A 20,331-nucleotide genomic window follows, 5' to 3' on the forward strand; every position below is an offset into this window, starting at 1 on the left:
TGTCATAACACTCAGCCATTTCAAGTTTTTATCTCACTAACATAAATGTGTCCAGACTTGGGTTTCATGTTTCTGCTGGCAGCAGTGTCCTTGTCCAAGTTTTGTCAGATACAAAATGGGGTGGGGGGAGTACATCATTTCATGGATGCTGATGAAAAAACAAAGTGGGTTCTGCAGAACACTTGCTTTGAAAACTTTGAACAGATGTCTGTTATATGAGGGTGTCTGTTAAGTCAGGATACATTGTATTTATCAGTGACTATGCCCATGTGGAATTCAATCAGTTTTACAATAATTGGAATGTGAAATATTAATGATTTTTAAGTTTTGTGCTTGAAGTAAGAATGTAACTTTTGTTATTAGTTTACTTAATGCACAAACATGTACTTGTGTAGAAATTGCTATTTCAAGTGTAACTCAAGTCCTGTGTGCTGTTTGTACTGCACTACTACCCATGTAATCTTATATGAATTACTGGTTTGATAAAGGTGCAACTCAAGTCTTGTGTGCTGTTTGTACTGTATTACTACCCAGTCTTATATGGTTGACCAGTTTGATAAAGGTGCAACTTGAGTCCTGTGTGCTGTTTGTACTGTATTACTACCCAGTCTTATATGGTTGACCAGTTTGATAAAGGTGTAACTTGAGTCCTGTGTGCTGTTTGTACTGTATTACTACCCAGTCTTATATGGTTGACCAGTTTGATAAAGGTGCAACTCAAGTCCTGTGTGCTGTTTGTACTGTATTACTACCCAGTCTTATATGGTTGACCAGTTTGATAAAGGTGCAACTTGAGTCCTGTGTGCTGTTTGTACTGTATTACTACCCAGTCTTATATGGTTGACCAGTTTGATAAAGGTGCAACTTGAGTCCTGTGTGCTGTTTGTACTGTATTACTACCCAGTCTTATATGGTTGACCAGTTTGATAAAGGTGCAACTCAAGTCCTGTGTGCTTTTTGTACTGTATTACTACCCAGTCTTATATGGTTGACCAGTTTGATAAAGGTACAACTTGAGTCCTGTGTGCTGTTTGTACTGTATTACTACCCAGTCTTATATGGTTGACTAGTTTGATAAAGGTGCAACTCAAGTCCTGTGTGCTGTTTGTACTGTATTACTACCCAGTCTTATATGGTTGACCAGTTTGATAAAGGTGCAACTCAAGTCCTGTGTGCTGTTTGTACTGTATTACTACCCAGTCTTATATGGTTGACCAGTTTGATAAAGGTGCAACTCAAGTCCTGTGTGCTGTTTGTACTGTATTACTACCCAGTCTTATATGGTTGACTAGTTTGATAAAGGTGCAACTCAAGTCCTGTGTGCTGTTTGTACTGTATTACTACCCAGTCTTATATGGTTGACCAGTTTGATCAAGGTGCAGCTCGAGTCCTGTGTGTTTTTGTTCTGTATTTCTACCCATTTAATCATGCATGGTTGACCAGTTTGGTAAAGGTGTAACTCGAGTCCTGTGTGCTGTTTGTACTGTATTACTACCCATTTAATCTTACATGGTTGATCAGTTTGATAAAGGTGTAAATCCTGTGTGCTTTTGTTCTGTATTTCTAACCATTTAATCTTATATGGTTGACCAGTTTGGTAAAGGTGCAGCTCGAGTCCTGTGTGTTTTTGTTCTGTATTTCTACCCATTTAATCATGCATGGTTGACCAGTTTGGTAAAGGTGTAACTCGAGTCCTGTGTGCTGTTTGTACTGTATTACTACCCATTTAATCTTACATGGTTGATCAGTTTGATAAAGGTGTAAATCCTGTGTGCTTTTGTTCTGTATTTCTACCCATTTAATCTTACATGGTTGACCAGTTTGGTAAAGGTGCATCTCGAGTCCTGTGTACTTTTCTTCTGTATTTCTACTCATTTAATCTCTGCTTGGTTGATTTTGTGTTTGATATTGATATTTGGTACTTATTTCCATGCTGCATTCCCAGACTGGAGCTGTCTAGGGAATATTGCTTACATTCACACATAGATATGCTTTGGTACTTTTGTTAATCTCGGTTTGATTTTAGTTCCATTATCACATGTAGGGCAAAATATTTGGAAAGTGTAACAAAGAGGTATGTAATGATACTATAACATACATGTTAGGTTCCGAGTCAGGGAGCAGGGACGAGAACTCATTTGGTATGGCACATAAATATGTTACTGCCCAGTCATTTTGATATACCCATCATGATCAACGTTTCAGCAGGCTCATGCCCTAGCAGATTTATCCAAAATGGTTTGCAAAAGAAGAAATTTAATATCCCAGAAGTGGTGCTAGAAATTGTGAACATCATGTTTGTTTTTTTAACCCCTTATTTGATACAGCCAGTTATTAAATACATGGATTATACAGTAATTTTATTTATAAAAATGGACCATATCCATTCCGTTGCACTGGTTACATTGATCAGGCTTCCTGTTTTCACCCATTCTCCCAAATCCCATATGCAGCAAAACTTTCGATCATTCAGAAATGATTGTGTACACTGTATATTTACATCATATGTGTTGCTTGGGAGGTTAAACATAATTTTGTCTTACTACCTAATTGTAAATCTCAATAAAAATAGGAAACATTTTTCACTAAAAGAACATTGCATAATCTTGGCAGTTTTGCTAAGCTTCCAGTCACATGATGTAGCTTTGATGTAATGCCATTTATCATTTGTTAGGGTAGCAAGTTTTGCTGTGATGTAGATGTGGAATGACCTAGAACTGATTTTACCCAGGTATTGTGCTATTATTGTGAAGGCAGCAAAAATGATGCTGGAGGTGATGACCCTAGTGAACAATTTTGTAAATCCCAAAAAGCCAAGATGAAAATCTAACAGTAGTGAATCATTTTACGAAGAATTCAAAGAGGAGGAACATTGTCAACCTCGGAAGAAATGACTGGAAAACTGAAACCTTTGCAAAGTCTGAAGACTTTACTGTTGTTTAAATTTCAGCTTGTGTGATGTTAGAGTATGTTCAGAAGCATCAGAGGAGAATCCTAAAGCAAAGAAATTCAGGGTTATTTACTTGGTTTTTCATGCAAATATTATAAAATAGGCCATGTAAATGATACCCCACTGTATTATGAGCTTGGCTTATAATCACACCATTGGAGCACTTTTTCAAATGAAGAGTGCCAGTTGAATGCTTTATTTCAAATCTGGCACCATTTCAAACTTGTTCTTTCTGCCACCTTGGAGCTAAGCAGTTTTCTGTATTTATCTTGATATCTGTGAGCTTAAATAATTAGTACAGTAACTGTTTTTATTTTGTATTCTTGCATAACCCATGCCCAGCATACATTTGCATAATGCATCAGTAGTTCAGGGTCTACTATGTGTCTTACCTTGCAGAGTAGTTGCAAGGGGAATTTATACTATGCGTGTTTTTGTTCATTCATTTTTATTGGTTTATGTATTCCTTAACTAGATTATTTGTTCATACATTATACCCTCAAATTTTGTTTAATCCATTTCACCCAAAATCAGCCACACCAAAACTAAGTAACTGCGATCAAATCTATGTCATGTGAAGTTTCTTTTTTGAGTTGTTTGATTATTTTGTATCTTTAAAACTATTACAACTTTGTTTCCAACCTACACTGCTCAAACTGTAATATTTCATGCTTCCACATGGTGGTTTACTTGTGATCTTAGACTGCCAGTGGATAACAGGTTCAAATCCAGTGTAAACCAGTCTGGGTTGGCTGTCGTAGCTATCCGACTATGTGACACAATATGTATATTGTTGGCTTTTCCAAATGCACTCCTGTTGAGGTTTGTATACACCTTGTTTAATCTTGCAATTTCAACCAGCAACATGGATCCATAATCTACTTATGCACTATGCGTTTGAAGCCTGATCTCAGTTTGATGCACATTATTGTAGACATAAATATGGTTTTTAGAGCCCTATGGATGGAAGGTCTGGGAATATTGACATTGCAGAAAGATTTGGTTTTATTTAGGTGATAATCAACTTATCATTCAGTCATTCAATTTTGAGGGAATTATTTTGAATGCAATTTTCCAAAATAAAATAAAAAATATATCTATTATATAGACAGTGCTGTTGATCATCTATGCAAAATATCATTTTTTTTCTCCCGCAAATGTTCCCAGACCTACAGCTTGGACTTCTGTAGACGTTTTGTATATTTTATTTTGTGTATGTATTATTTGCTATTTGTTTGCTCCTTGTTGCTGTGTAGGTGTCACACATAGACCCCAGTAGATTGTCTATGGATCCCAGTATTCGTCAGCAGTATATGTTGTACCTAAGACAGCAACAACAGCGACACAGAACCCCGGGGGTAGTGCCCCCACATCCCACAGGCAGCATGGGAGGGGGTAGCTCCTCCCCATCTGATCATAATAATCACATACACCAGCATCAGCATCACCAGCATCAGCAGCCACAATCACCACAGCAATCAACCTCGCCTCTTCATAATGGCAGAACAGTACCCCAGGTGTGTGTAACCTCCCCTTGTGATCAAAATGGTTCTGAGGTTAGTATTGCAGAATAAAACTTTACAGACTTAAAATCTATTGACATTTCCTCCCTTACTTTTTGTATTTGATTGTCTATTTGTTTTTGAAAGACCTTTTAATAGCCTGTTGAAGGTGGCATCATCTAGTGTTCAGAAAGGTCTATTTATATATGAATTTCAGCACATAAAAACTGAACATTCTAAAACTTCCCTCCAAAATATAAATGATATATGTACTGATATTATACTAATAATGGGATAAGATGATGGGATACATTAGACAGATTTAGATGGGTTTTACTTTTATTAGTGGTTTCTTGAGAAAAGAATTATAGCACTTTTTCTAAAAAAAATTTTAAAAATCTGGTTTTCTTGATATGTTTACTCTTGAATAATATGATTTTAAGAAGATTTCAAGTTCATTTTCATGTGCACATTTGCAATATGTATGAATAATTTAGTTGATATTTCAAATATCACATCATTGAATTCCACTTCTCATTTTGTTATGATGGTCATACCAGATCACATATTGTTCTCTGGAATGCTATATTGTAAACGTCATTTTGGCCTTTTTTCTTCTTTTTTTGGATGATTTTTCTTCTGTGCTTATTAAATAATACCATTTGGTGCTCATGATGGGAGTAAAAAAATGAAAGATGTCTTTTTATTTGCCTACCTTTATTTGGGCACATTGTCTTAAGGAGTTAATGCATGTCCGTGTCCTTTAACATTTTATTGTCTATCACATAACTTTGCACATCTTGGAGAGATTACCAAATTATGCATCATCATGTGCCATAATCAAATACCCAGGTCAAAGGTCAATGTCAGAAAATGCAGTAACACTGACCTGAAATCCTGTTTCGGCTGTACTTTTCACTAGATGGCATATTACACACCACAACCTCATCTCCTGTTTCAAGGTCAAGGTTACAACTAGGTAAAATGCAATTTAGTGACTTGCTTGGATTTAAGCTGTTTTTTTAATTTATTTAAACAATTGAGGATATTTGGATAAATTTTCACAATATACACCTCTCCCATGATAACTTGTACCCTGATAATCATCAAACCTGCTTATAACACTGTGTCTGGGGTGGATTCCATTTTTAAAAAAAAGAAGATATAAACAAATTGGCCCCTATGTGTTAAATGTGAAAATTTTTTGATCAGAATTGGTAAATAAAACCTTGATATATCACTTATTTTATTATCTAAAAATGGCAGTCAGTGCGTAAAAGGTTAGTGTCATGAAATACGTTTTAATAAGAGATCAGATATTTTGTTTGGTTATATTGGATATATTGGAAATGTATGGCAAAATAGCAATCAAGGAGAATTCTTGTAAATGCTAACAAGTGGCAACATTCAAAGAAATAAATACCAATTAGTTATGTCTTTTGTGAGTGAAACACTTGTTTTAATCTTCTAATTGTTTTAATGTAAGCAGTATAATAATGGCATGTTCTCTATTACAACATCAAATGTGTCATTCAGCCATCATGTTGAAACCCATGAGCACTTTTTGAGAGAACCTAATTAAGTGTCTGTGTTTTGATCTTCATCTTAGAGTGTTTGTTGCATTGTAAAAATCAATTGAAAGATACCTGTGCTATTTTATTACCTTAAGAAATGTCTTTTGTATCAAATCAAGCAAGGGAGGTACAATAAAATTGTTAAAAGGCATGCAAATCCTACCTGCATAGGCTCTTGTGGTCGCTATTATGTCACAAATTGAATCCATTTTATTTAATCAATCAAACCTGGTTTCATTTGTTCTGACAGTGACTGTTCCAACGCCGAATATATGTCAAAAGAAGAAATTTTGTATTCTGTAACAAACAAAAAATAAATGCAATGGAAGATTATTCCAACTGTAGTAATGAAAAGGCTGCAGAGTAATACTGATTCAGATGTTGCACCACCTTTTCCCGCTCTGCACAGGAAGCAATAGAATCTTTTAATATTGCCACAAAACCAAAATGTTGACCTGTAAAGATTGTGCAGGTGAGAAATTGGGGAGATTTTGCATCATAGCAGAGAAATAAAGGGGTAGCACACAGAAGATAACTGATTTTTTTTAAATTTTGAAAAGTGTGAAGTATGTCACAAAAGGCAAATATTGTCGTGTTGTCCTTTGTGTTGTTTTTAAATAATTTTTTTGGACCCAATGAATTCTTGTTAATTTTTTTTTCTTCATTTTTCGGTAACTAATTTATGTGCAATACTGATGCACAAATGATGAAATAGATTTGTTGTTGTTGTTGTAGGGTTTAACGCCATTTTTCAGCACACGATAGGCTATACATGGCGGCCAGTATTAATGGTGGAGGAAGAACCCAGGAAAACCCCCAGAAAGAAACACTGACCCACGAGAATCTACTGGCAAGCTTTCTCACATACCCACATTGGCTGAATCTGAGACTCGAACCCATGCAGACAGAGGTGAGATGGCAGTGATCCGTAACGGAGAGCGCTTTAGATCACTCGGCCACTTGGGGCTCCCGACCTACAGATGTAAGGAAACCCCAAATTGCCCATAATAATACTATTGGTATCGTATATATCGCAAACTTTTATTAGCTTACACCATCACAAAAATAGCTATTCTTTGACAGTTTCTAAGAAAATTACAAAAACTTGGTTAACTTATTCAGCCCAAATCCTGCCTGTAGGTTTGATGAGGCTGTACCCTATTTCAGAGCTCTGCAGCATCAAGGTCATTTAACATAAACCAAAGTGGGTGGTATTACAAAAAAGTTGACAGATATAGCTCTACAGTGATAACAAATAATCTGGACGTTCTAGTTGCACTACAAAAATACAGAGCCTCCAAGGCTTAATGAATTAATCTTCAGAAAGACGAGATGAAACTACACTGTTGATGAAATTTGATCTGGTAATCGTGATTTGCACTGCTAGGCCTAATCGCACAAGTACACAAATTTTGCATCCCACATGTTCCTGACATCATAGATCCAGTAGTCGTGTGATATCAATAATAACCCGTTTCAAATCTTGTAGAAAAAAAAAATTAAATGAAAGTCATATACTGTCTGTAATAATAAAGAACACAAAACGAAAGAACACAAAAATTCTTTATATATTTATTCCGAAAACAACTACACTGGATTTGTGACGTGACTAACGGGTTTGACATGTGCTCTATGCTTGATGAATATGACTGTCCAGATTGCGGCTACAGTGACAAGTTTCTGGTCATTGTTCTTGAAATAAATATTTTGAGAACTATATGTTGTTCCTAGTTTTTACAAAAGGTATCCGACTTTCATTTAATATATCTGAATTTTTGTACAACAACATTAGGTGTTTGCTCTAATATCACATGACTATTGGATTTCTGATGTCGTAGTCATGTGACTAGTAATGTAAATGGTGAATATTGGGGAAGGTTTCATCTGTGCTTAGTTTTGTCTAGTCTGTCTGCGGATTAAAGACATAACGAATACTTGCCATTTCTGAGAAATAAATCATTTTTCCTATTGATTTCATGCAGGTATGACTTGATGTAACATCATTTAAATTTGTTAGGCCCACTGGTAAACTACTACCATAAGCTGTTACAGCACCGTGGTGTCAAATTCCAATGTTTTTATAGGCAATTTATCTGACCTTACATTTCAACCTAGATATCCGAATGGGAAAAATGTGGTGGGAATATTTGGAATCAGAAAATGGACTGACGTTCATTTTAAGTCACACTTGTAGTTGAGAATGTTGAATCTCTGAACTGAACTTTGGTGCTAAACTTTTACACTGACATGTAGCTTGAAGCATTTGTTTCAAATATTATTGAAGTTGCAGGAGAAATGGGAGATTGACATCCCTTATATTGAATATTACAAAACAATACAAGCTCCTGTGAGTATCAATACAGGTTTTTGGGACTGGTTTATCGCTCTACAAGCAGACATTTTACAGAAAATTAGTCCTTTTTTATATATTAGTATATATGGTTGAAGGTCTTCTTGTCGGAATTTAATCAACCCTTTTTGTGAATGATTTTTTAAATCATGGATTTTACCAAATCATCTTAAGGAGCTTAGCTTCTTTTAAAAATCTTGTTTTGGGTTTTACTGAGACGATTAATTCAGGGTTTAAACCTTTTTTTAACAAGATAAGATTCTAATACTTTACATTTACTGGGTTTTTTTTCATTCTTTGATGGGAAATTTATTTTATTTTGTATAACCTGCATATAGACTGTTATCTTGATTTACAACTGATTATTCTGATCTGTTTAAAATTAAATGTTTGAAAAGAAACAAATGTAATTTATGTTCACTCCTTGACTAATGAGTCACCCTCTATAAATAAAGCATTATTATTATTATTATTATTATGTTGTTGTTGTTTCCTCATACCAACATAGTGCAGGTCAGCCAAGTAAAGTTAGAACTTTTATTCTGTACATTGAACTGCCCTGTTGGCCTAGTGGTCAGAGCATCCGCCTCGGATGCTGGAGGACCTGGGTTCGAATCCCAACCAAGTCATACCAAAGACTTACAATAATGGTGCTAGTAGCTCAGCATTAAGCGGTAAGTATTAGGACTGGTTGGCCTGGTGTCAGGATAATGTGACTGGGTGGGACATCGTGCTTCATGCCTGTGACATGATGCCCCAGTGCTAGACATCACTATAAACTGCCACACTGCAGACATCTTAGCGATATGACTGCAAAATTGTTAAAGCTACATGAAAAATTCTAAAACACACACATATGCCACTTTACAGGAATGTACAGTAATCGAACTTGTTTCATGTGATACATTTTGTGGTTTAGTGCATGATCTTCTTTACAGACTTGGATGTTCTGTCAGTCTCGAAATAGAAACATCTTTCATTTACATTTTTTTCAAAACTGCATGTTTTATAAGCTAAAATATTCTTTAATTCCATTCAGAAATGGTCATATGTGAACCTTGAAAAAATTCATTTGCGTCCTGGAAAAAGCCTCGAAATGACCTGGAAATTTATCTTTAAAAAAGCATGGGCACCATGCAAGTTTAACTTCTAAGTTGATGTAATAATGTATCTTACTCTGACATGACAGTGGTTACAGTGTGGACAAAAAGACAGGGAATTAAACTTGGAGCTTACCTAATTCTAGCTGACTTCTTTACCACTACAGCATTCCAAGCCGATGACCCTAATGCTACAAACATATTTACAATAAAGCAGTGGGTATGTGAGAAAGCTTGCCAGTAGCTTCTCGTGGGTCGGTGGTTCTTTCCGGGGTTTTCCCGGGTTCTTCCTCCACCATTAATACTGGCCGCCATGCATAGCCTATCGTGTGCTGAAAAATGGCGTTAAGCCCCAAAACAACAACAACAACAACAACAACAATAAAGCATTTCCATTGCCATCATCAGCCATGTAATGGTGCACACAATATCATATAGGATAGACCCAGATTTATTTTTTGACTAATGCTTCAAAAGATCAGGGTCTACACACTTCATTTTGCCCATGACTGAAGATTGAGGTGTACATTGTTCATTTTCCCCATGACCAAAGATTGAGGTGTACACTGTTAATTTTCCCCAGGACTGAAGATCGAGGTGTACACTGATCATTTTGCCCATGACTGAAGATCGAAGTGTACACTGTTCATTTTGTCCATGGCTGAAGATCAAGGTGTACACTGATCATTTTCCCCATGACTGAAGATCAAGGTATACACTGATCATTTTCCCCATGACTTTATGTAAACAGTATAGATCATATCTGCAGGCTTGATTTGCCTTGTATTTGGTTGAGTGCTTGTTATACATGAATTACTGGGTTATTTACTGAAATATAAATAACAAACTCTCATTCATGTTTGCCATGTTGTAGATTTATCAGTGAGGAAGGACTGGTACCTTTATGCCCAGCTTATGGATTAGCCTTTCTTAAATTGTTGCTGTAGAATGGCTTTTAATGATAATGCATCTTGAATACAGTGAATTTTTTTCCAGCTTTTCTGCTGTGTGGTTGACGCATACAGTGCATACAAAGTATGGCTGTGTGGCATGATGATGAATATTTGTTCTTTAATTCATTTATTAGAGTTCAGTTTTTCTGAATAATAAATTGGATTTTACTTTGGATTACATTGTTTATTAACAAAACTTTCAGAGTGCACTGTGATATTGCTTTGTTTTGCTTAACTGTTGGTGCAACTTTGATGGTAATAGTTTGAGGGTTGACATTTATTTACCTAAAATTTTTTTTTTTCTATGGCCCCTGAAGGTGGGTATCTAGTCATATGAGTGTCTGTGTATGTGTGTCTGTGTGATCTCTACAAGACATGGCTGCTATTCAGTAAAATGAAAAATTCTTTAAACATCTCAAAAACACCCAACATTCATCAGATATACAAAAATATTTAAACTTTATTTTTATAAAAAAAACTTCTAAAGAAGTAGACCATCCTTGACGGAAAGCATCCCGGCATAAAGGTCTTCCATTATTGTGCAAATGGTATTGATGTGCTTTCAGCTTGTGTAAAGATCCTAAAAATAAAAGAACCTTGAAACAACCGTTGTATAAAGTCAACAACATTGGAAAAAATTTCTACAGAAAGCATTTTACTGACCAATAATTCTTGACCAGCATCTCTTGCATTTGACCACTAGGAAGATACCATCCACTATGGTCTCATATTTATTGACCATTATTCCACTTGGGTCTCTTGTTTATTGGCCATTAATTATCTGCCCAACTTGGCTGCTAAATTGCATTATATAAGGACAAAAAAAAATGATGACTACCTTTTAACACATCTTCAATACCCCCACCCCATCAATGTCTGTCTGCAGTTCCCCATATGTCACTTCCATTACAAATTTTATTCAGCTGAGAACATTTTGAAGGATTTTATGGATCTATGTACAGTTTGTTTTTCACTATTTTCTGGTAATATTGATTGCCTAGTCACCTTGGTGTAAAGAGGAAAAATAGGCAGATAAAGCAGCCAAATCTGCCCAGTAGTCACCCATTTCAGAATGGAATATTCCATATACATGTACTTTCTTTAAACATGAACAAGTTGGCATGTTCTGTATACTTGGCAGAATATGTGGACTGACAGCTCCAGTCATTAGCCTATTTTCTTGCTCTTTTTTTCTCTCTTTCTGTGCCATCAAGTATACAACACATACTGGACTCGGTGTATATCTCCAGAAGGGTGAATCTCAACCACAGTGTATACCTTGCCAGTGACCACTGACAGGAACACATTTGTGTCAATTGTATTCATTTCCACCCCAATAGACAGAAGTGTTTTTGATGTGAACTTAAAAAACTGAGGATGTAATACTAGAAAGTACTTTGACTCCAAGGTAATGTGGGTTAGATAAGAAATTTTGACCACATAATTAAATAATATTAAGGGTTCTTTTTACCTTAACTTGTACTTTATATAGTTTTTACAGAATTATTTTAGCATTACCGTTTATCTTTGATCCTGTATGTTGATTTTGAAAGGCTTTATCTTCCTGATTTTTTTCTTCTTCAAGTACCTCATCTTTACATATTTAAAATTTTTTTTTTAACCTTATTATTAATGTGACAATCTGTTAGTTCTTTTAGATGCATTCATACATAATACATACATGCATACAGTTTTTGGAAAACATTTATGAATTTATTGTCCATACACTTTTGATGGATTAAACAGACTGAGATAAAATATGGTAGAAGACTCTGCATTACACAAAAACGATATTGATATCATTTGACGTTGAGTTAAAACTTCACCCTTTTATTGCATCATATTAGTGGTAACATCCCTGGCATATAGTGGTAACATCCCTTGCATATAGTGGTCACATCACTGGCATATAGTGGTCACATCACTGGCATATAGTGGTGATATCCCTGGTATATAGTGGTAACATCCCTGGCATATAGTGGTGCTATTTCTGGCATATAATGGTCACATCCCTGGTATGTGAACACATTGCTAATAGATTTAAGACCGAAGATTCATCAAGAATTTATAGTGATTATTGACTTACTGGCAGTAACAAATGGTCTCACATAGCTGTCTATTTTGTAGCAGTGATAGCATCAAGAGTGGCAGTATTGCATGTTAAAGTTTTGCTGGTCATCATTCAATGGACATATGTTAGATAAGAAAATCGGTGGAACCCTTGTAACATACATCTCTGCATTTATAATGAACAATTTGTTTTTGGGGCCCCGAGTGGCCGAGTGGTCTAAAGCGCTCTCCGTTACGAATCACTGCCATCTCACCTCTGTCTGCGTGGGTTCGAGTCTAGGATTCGGCCAATGTGGGTATGTGAGAAAGCTTGCCAGTAACTTCTCGTGGGTCAGTGGTTCTTCCCGGGGTTTTTCTGGGGTTCTTCCTCCACCATTAATACTGGCCGCCATGCATAGCCTATCGTGTGCTGAAATATGGTGTTAAACCCCACAAAAACAACAACAACAGCAATTTGTTTTGACAAAATCTTTAGTTCTAGTATCAGGGAGAGAGAGAGATGCTTGTGAATTCATCATCAGGGGACACATTACATTAATCTGTTAGAATGTATGAATATTTATCATCACATATAGTTTATAAAATCCTTTTTTATTTGTGAAAACTTTCCTTTGTCACTATTTATTTTAATTTTTGTGGAGACGTTTGGGAACTAACGTTTTTCCTTTGTTTCAGCCATCAATGTCACAGTATAGGAATAATATATCAGACACAGGGTGTCAGTCTCCAACATCACCTCTGTCGCAGCCATCTTACTCCCCATCACAGTCACCAGGCTTGCCACCTTCCACCTGGAATAATTCAGTGTTTGAGTTAGATTCATACCAGCTGCAGCAACAGCAAACAAACGCCTTACAGCATCAGTTTGAACAATTCAGTATGGTGAGTTTTTCCAGCAAAATTAAGATAGCCGAGTCAGCAGACATATAACTGTCTAACCTAGAGAAGGATGGTAAAATATGGGTATCACTTGTATGGCAATGATGGCATTGGCCTATTTTCTTGCTCTTTTTTTCTCTCTTTCTGTCTCATTTTATATATGCAGATGTTAGCAGTAAACTAATTTGACTGTTTATCAGTTTTAGAATATGTGGTTGAATGGTTTCGATAGTCATTACAAAACAAACATAACAGAGCAAGGTCTGACAGGTGACATATAAATGGTCTGGCCTAAAACCAACCAAGGAAACTGGTGTAGATATCTGCATCATTTCCATGCTGATAATTGTAGCTGATAAAAATGAAGCTTTAGCCCTGAGAAAAATATTTTATAAACTTTCTATAGGCACCCCCTCCACCAACTCCCTCATATCTGAGGGACCATTTAGTGTTACCCATGTCTGTCCATTCCATCTCATTCTGTCACCATTTTTCAGCAAAATGGCAAAGTTATGGCCCCATTTTGACATTGCTCCATATATGGCATTTTAATTTCGAGTCTGTTCATTCAGTTTTGAGAGATTAAACAGAGTTGTGGCCCCTTTTTTACATAGACCTGATCTATTGCATTTTAATATTGATTCTGTTCATTAACTTTTGAGAGTTGTGACTTGTCTTTAACTTAGAACTTTGCCCATCTGTTGCTTTATAATTATGTTTGTTTTAATAATGTCTGTGTTGGGGAAGACCAAGATAAATTTTTATATCCAATGAGGAGTAAATGTTTTTTCTTGGCAGCCTTTGTACAGACAAAGAAGGTAAGACACATCTTTTCCTCCCCATTAAAGGTTCAGCTGATATTTCAGCTTCCACCATTTCTAGGTGGATTGCATTGACTATCAAGGGAGATTACCAGTCCCTTACTGATAGGGACCAGTCTTTCATGAAACTAATGCCCATGAGTTTCAAGGGAGATTACCAGTCACTTACTGATAGGGACCAGTCTTTCATGAAAATAATGCCCATGAGGTTCAAGGGAGATTACAAGTCTCTTACTGATTGGGACCAGTCTTTCGTGAAAATAATGCCCATGAGGTTCAAGGGAGATTACCAGTCGCTTACTGATAGGGACCAGTCTTTCATGAAAATAATGCCCATGAGGTTCAAGGGAGATTACAAGTCGCTTACTGATAGGGACGAGTCTTTCATGAAAATAATGCCCATAAGGTTCAAGCAATTGCTGCCTCTTAGACCTATCAAACTCTTTTGTCTTTGGATGATGTGATGAAAGCAGTATTTTTGGCACTGTTACACTGCTTTCTCCTCCATTTATCTTCACTCATTTGCCAGCCAGAGCTAAGGCATTTTCTCACTGGGCCCATTTGCTGTCGCTCAGAAAGTGACCATACAGTTTCCATTCCACAGAAGTCTTCTGCTCTTCAGTGAGGGTGTGTAATGTGTGTGTTTGTTTTTTTATTTGCCAGTTATGAGATCATCAGCCTTCCACAAAATTCAGCTGACAAATTCAGCTATGCAAGATCAACAATTATGGTATTACTGAAATTTAAATGTAGTTCAGGGGTTTAAAACTAAATGATATAATACTTACTTGTTGCTGTTACAGTGGAACCTCAATATTGCATGATGATCAGGGTCCACACAATGACATCGTCTTATGTACCATATAGTGCTATAGCTAAAACAAGTCAGTAATGTTGACATTGATGCATACCTACCCTCCTAAATGAGGTTACTTAAATCGTAAAAGAAAATCGGTTCCCAAGCATTAGGTTGTTACCTCAGTAACACTACAAATTGTTCCCTCCTGTTACAGCTCCAGGATAATCAAGTATCGAGTGGTGATTCTGGTTCCTTCAGTAATAGTATCTATACCAACAGCAACTCGAGTCTCAGCTACTCTCAGGCAAACATGCATGGCATGGCAGGCAGTCAAGAGTTTCATCAACAGCAGCATCAACATCAGTTTTACTCCCACTCTCTTGACTACAACTCCTCACAGTCTCAGCACATAATGAACATGGTGCAGCAGTCTTCACAGCAACAGCAGCAACCTCCATTGACTCCTAACAGCAAAATTCCAGACATTGTGTTCACTGGTATGTACACATGGTCCTCTCTCTCTTTCTGTCTCTGCCCAACTCTTTTTGAAGGAGGAAGACAATTACATTGTGCTGTCTGTTTACCTATCTATCATTTATTTATTTACAAGCTAAGTGTGATGGAGAGACAGTCATGTATATTGACATTGTGCTGTCTATCTTTTTCTGCTGTCAGTTAATCATACTGAGCATGTAAGCAAAATATGTTTGGTACTATTGAACCAGACTTTGTCTGAATGGATATTTAAGCTGCATTTGATTAAGGAACTCTAGTGTCAAGTTGGTTCCATCTGTACATGGACAGTGATGTAAAACGCACAGTTAAATAAGATGTTGTGTACAGCCTGAATGCTACGTAATTTTTCCCGTTATTTACTTTACTGTAGAGGTTATTATTTGGTTTTCTGCAGAGAAAGGATGTTTTATGCCACCATCAGATACAAATATAGATTTGTACATTTGCCACACAAGTTTTTCTACTGATTTTTTATAGTCCATCTGTTTCTTATATTGTGTTCTTTGCTGTTTTCAAAAATATTTGTACCCTCATATGTAGTGAATTGTTGTGTTGTTTGCATTTTTAGTTTGACCTCAGCCCAAGTTCTAGCACTCAAATTAATGCTATATTTGATGCGTTGATTCGGTTCCAAGTCCTCATTAGGTTCTGATGCCCTGGAGCTAATTTTCAGTCGCAAGATAAAACATTGTTCTTGGAAAAGGGTGTTTGCTTGTAAGCAAGATATTTTCAATATTTTATAATCAAACTAGTCTGAATTTTGTGTGCAGATGTGGGAGGTTTCCAAGACCTGATTAAGGGTCAGTTAACATTGACCCAATTTTAAGTTCACATGGTAGTACTTTGTTATGGACAGGATGAGATGTCAACAATTTCAGATTTTGCAGAACCATGAAAATTATTTTTGCAATTTTTGGGGACAAAAGTACTGAAACACTAATATCTTTGACAGGTATAATGCATATACTTTCTTAATGTAAAATCACATACATAACAGGAAACAAGTCAGTTGAACTATAAATGGGAGAAAAATAGCCTGAGAGATGAGATGCAGATACTGTATTTGCAGGGCTATAAGATGATACTTTTTGACCAGAAATCTTAGCTTCATCTTATACTCCGAATAGACTTAATTTTGGGTTATGTCATCCAAATTGCTTTATAGTATTTTTCGTATGGAAAATAATTCTCCAAAAGTATAAAAAATGTGTAAAAAATATTTCATTTTGGGGAAGAGATTGTGTATGAAAAAATATAGGATCCCACATTGGGTATTTTAAACAATTACAAGATCATCAGTATTAAAAATTAACATCAGGTGTAATTGCACTAAAGCAGCATGCACCAGTAATATATGTTGTTTGTAATATACTTTGTTTAAATTTGATTACATGTACGTGCGTTTGAATTTACATGTTAGAATATGAATAACCATGACAAAGACATATTCCATCCCAATTTTCTTCTTGCACCTAATGATCAAATAAAACTTATGACCAATTGAGTGAGAGAGGATTCACACTTGTAAATCTGTATTGTCACTTACCTGATGACTGATCTTACTGGTGTACAAGTGCAGTACCATATTCCATTATCAATTAATACCACTAGGTAAGTAATTCCTTTTAGTTTTTGTTGCCACTTCCATTATTGTAATAATCAATATGTCTTTGTAATGGTATTTACATGATAATTAAATATGCTGTGGTTGTATTCATTCACTCCATGCAAACATCTGTTTGAAGTCAAGATTTGGCAGACCAGATTAGATTAGTGAGGCTGCCAATAGGGAAAGGAGGCTACCCATGGGTATTATGAATACCATACCATATAATGAAACGGAATGTTTGCTGGTTACTTGTATAAATTTCAGATTAAACATCAGATCAAGTCCAAAATCCACCTTGCACTAAATTTTCTAAATCCAAAGATTCATCTCTGCTTGTACTACCAGATATTAATATTCTGATCATGTTTACATTTTCTCTACTTTTTTAGTCATGTCTTTGTCTTTGTTTTTAAACATCTGTGGAAATAAATTAAAGAAAACTGACATACATGTGTTTCTTCAAATTAATATGAGTATATACTTATCCTTCCACATCAGCTACACTGACATATACATGTACTCTAACTCCCACCGATATTTCTATTTGAATCAGATAGTTTAGGTTATTTATTCTTCAGAGAGTAGTTTCCATGATACTATAATACATAAGCCTGCTTTCCATATGGAAAAAAGTGCTTATGGATCAACTTTATTCCATATGGAATTTTCACTTGCTGTGAAGTACTTATGGAATTGATATGGAATAAATTGTTTGATTCCATAAGTTTTTCAGTCCATATCTCTTCCATATGGATTCCTGAAGTATTCCTTACGGAATCCATGAGAAATTTCTGTACAGGAAAAAACCATGAAGAACTGAAATCTCTCTCTCTCATATATGAGACCATATTATTTTTTGATCATGAGGTGCAAGAAGAAAAATGCGATGAAATACATATGCATCCCTCTCTCTCTCTATCTCTCTTCCACCCAAAAAACTGGAAAAAGCATTTTAGCAATAAGTATGCAATTTCTGTATTGCTGGTAATCAGAAATAGCTTACAGTGATACTTTTAATATTTATAAAACCGGAAGTTATTATAGTTTAATTCCACATGGCATTGCACGTGTTCTCCTATCTGTAACTCGGTAAATTTTCAGGTCAGCATCATTATATGTCGCAAAAAGTACATAATACATTTAAAATACTTTGTGTGAACAAGTTAGGTACTTTTAGTTACATTTAATGATCCGAACCAGAAAGGTTACTTAAGGATGGAAAATTTCCAAATTTGCTAATTCAGCTTATACTCTGCATCGATTTATAACCAGCTGTCACAAGGAAAAGTAAATTAATGGTTACTAATTTGTCTAAAAATGTTGATGGAATTCAAGGTTCCAAAATAGTATGTGCCATTTATTTGCACTAGACCATAGTTGTTACTGTGTAGCTATATCGCCTGACCGAAATTCAGTAAGAAGTTTTTTAATTTTAATAAACACTGCCCATTCTAGATGGGCAGTGCCTCAGCCAGTGTTGGTCAGAAAGGTTGCTGGTAGCCGCCCACGAGTCGGTGGTTCTTAAGTTTTTCTTGGGTTCTTCCTTGGCCAAATAAACTGACATAGCCTGTCATGTGTAGAAAAATGATGTTAAACCCAGAACAACAACAACTAAATGGGCAGCCTAAACTGCGAAAACGGAAGTCCATGTGTGTAGGTGTTATTGGGTGGGGTGTGAAGTTGGGGACTAACTTCTGTTTCTTTTCTTAACATTTTGTAGTGTTTTGTTTAGCAGACATCAGGATGTAATACATATCACTTTACAGTGGCAGCAATAATGTTGCTACCAACAATATTAAGATTTGTGGTAATTGTTTCATCAGACTTGGCTGTTGCCACTCTTGAGGCCTATTTTTGGTTGCCTATTTCAGGCTGCATAAAACAATCATCGTTCCTTTGATTCTTTTGACAGGGTTCTTTGGCTTCATTCATTTGGTGTCACTGAAACCCATGCTCGCAAAATCTGCATCAAATGTGGATAAAAATGTATGGGTTGAGACAATGGTCACCAGCTTTTATAGCTGAACATAGTCTCGTTTTTTATTATAGCATATCATTTTTCAGTTCTAATTAAAAATAATGCTCCTGTCTCAGAAATTGCCCATACAATGTGACCCTGCTAAAGCACGGTAGTTGGGAGCCATAGAATCCAACCGTGTTATAGACCAAACCATGTTATAAGCAACCTAGTCAGTTGGCTCAAGAAAATGATGCAGGTACCCCCAAACGTTGGGGGGAGGTAATAAATGCGGGTGGTATAATGCTTCATTGGCACAGTTACCATCTTAAATCGATGCATATTAAATGAGAAATACACCTGTAGTGAAAACCGAGAAGGCATATATAATATTTTACTTTATTTAGAGAACCACAGCTTGGTATATATATGTGTATACTATTTATATATACAATGTCTTATGTATAGCATGAATAGAGTATCAATACTATGTACTCGCCTGGGAATCTCATCACATACACTAAATCCACAATACAAGTAATTCCATCGAAAAGATACACAGAGATTTAGAATATTCAATAATTTTGTCACAGGTCATATAGGGGTGAATTCAGTGGATAAACAAAGCACAATCACGTAACGAATTATGAAGCACATTTACTTTTCAGTACATCCCAATCAGTAAAAGATGGTTTGCATTTTAAACCACCGTTGGTAGCGTTTGTAAGCACAGACTTTTTCCCAGCAAAAAGGAAACTTTCATGGCACAGTAAATGTGTTCCAGTCATGTTGGAAAATGAAAAAAAAATCCATCAGATTCCATTACTTTTATTTAAGTTTGGTATTGACTTCTTTGAAGAAAAGTTCTTTGTTTTTATTGAAGAGTGTAGTCGGCTTTCTTTGATGATAGGTGCATGCTTTATTGAAGTCACCGCTAAAGGCCAGCTTTGGAGAGCCAAACAAATGCCCGTTTCTTATTTGACGACAACATTAAATGTATTGCATGATTGAGACTGATTTTTTTTCCATTTGCTTAGTACATATTCACAACATAATGTGCATCAAAGGTAATGTTTTCTTTGAAATTTCAGCAAATTATTTTATCTGGGTACATTTTAAAAAAAGGAATTGGCCATTGTTTGGTCAAATAAAGTTACTGTTCCTCCCTGCCAATTGAATAAACCAACAAGTAAGATGTATTTTTTTGTGTTTTTTTTTATGCTGCCTTCACTCATGCGTCAGTAATTTAAC

General features: G+C 35.8%; 1 protein-coding gene across 3 annotated transcripts in view; it reads left to right on the top strand.

The window, feature by feature from the left end:
• Positions 1 to 20,331, top strand: part of LOC149800790 (CREB-regulated transcription coactivator 1-like) — a 107,357-nt gene that overhangs the window by 77,208 nt on the left and 9,818 nt on the right. For 2 of the 3 annotated variants that reach the window (XM_089954776.1, XM_089954777.1), the window contains 3 exons: positions 4,207 to 4,506; positions 13,175 to 13,381; positions 15,213 to 15,495. In XM_089954776.1, the coding sequence (XP_089810902.1) occupies positions 4,207 to 4,506; positions 13,175 to 13,381; positions 15,213 to 15,495 (790 nt within the window). The remainder of the gene's footprint in view (positions 1 to 4,206; positions 4,507 to 13,174; positions 13,382 to 15,212; positions 15,496 to 20,331) is intronic. The other variant, XM_089954779.1, reaches the window with a different exon arrangement.

This window comes from Sinohyriopsis cumingii, chromosome 4, assembly GCF_028554795.1.
Source record: "Sinohyriopsis cumingii isolate HCF-2022 chromosome 4, ASM2855479v2, whole genome shotgun sequence".
NCBI classification, from domain to species: Eukaryota; Metazoa; Mollusca; class Bivalvia; order Unionida; family Unionidae; genus Sinohyriopsis; species Sinohyriopsis cumingii.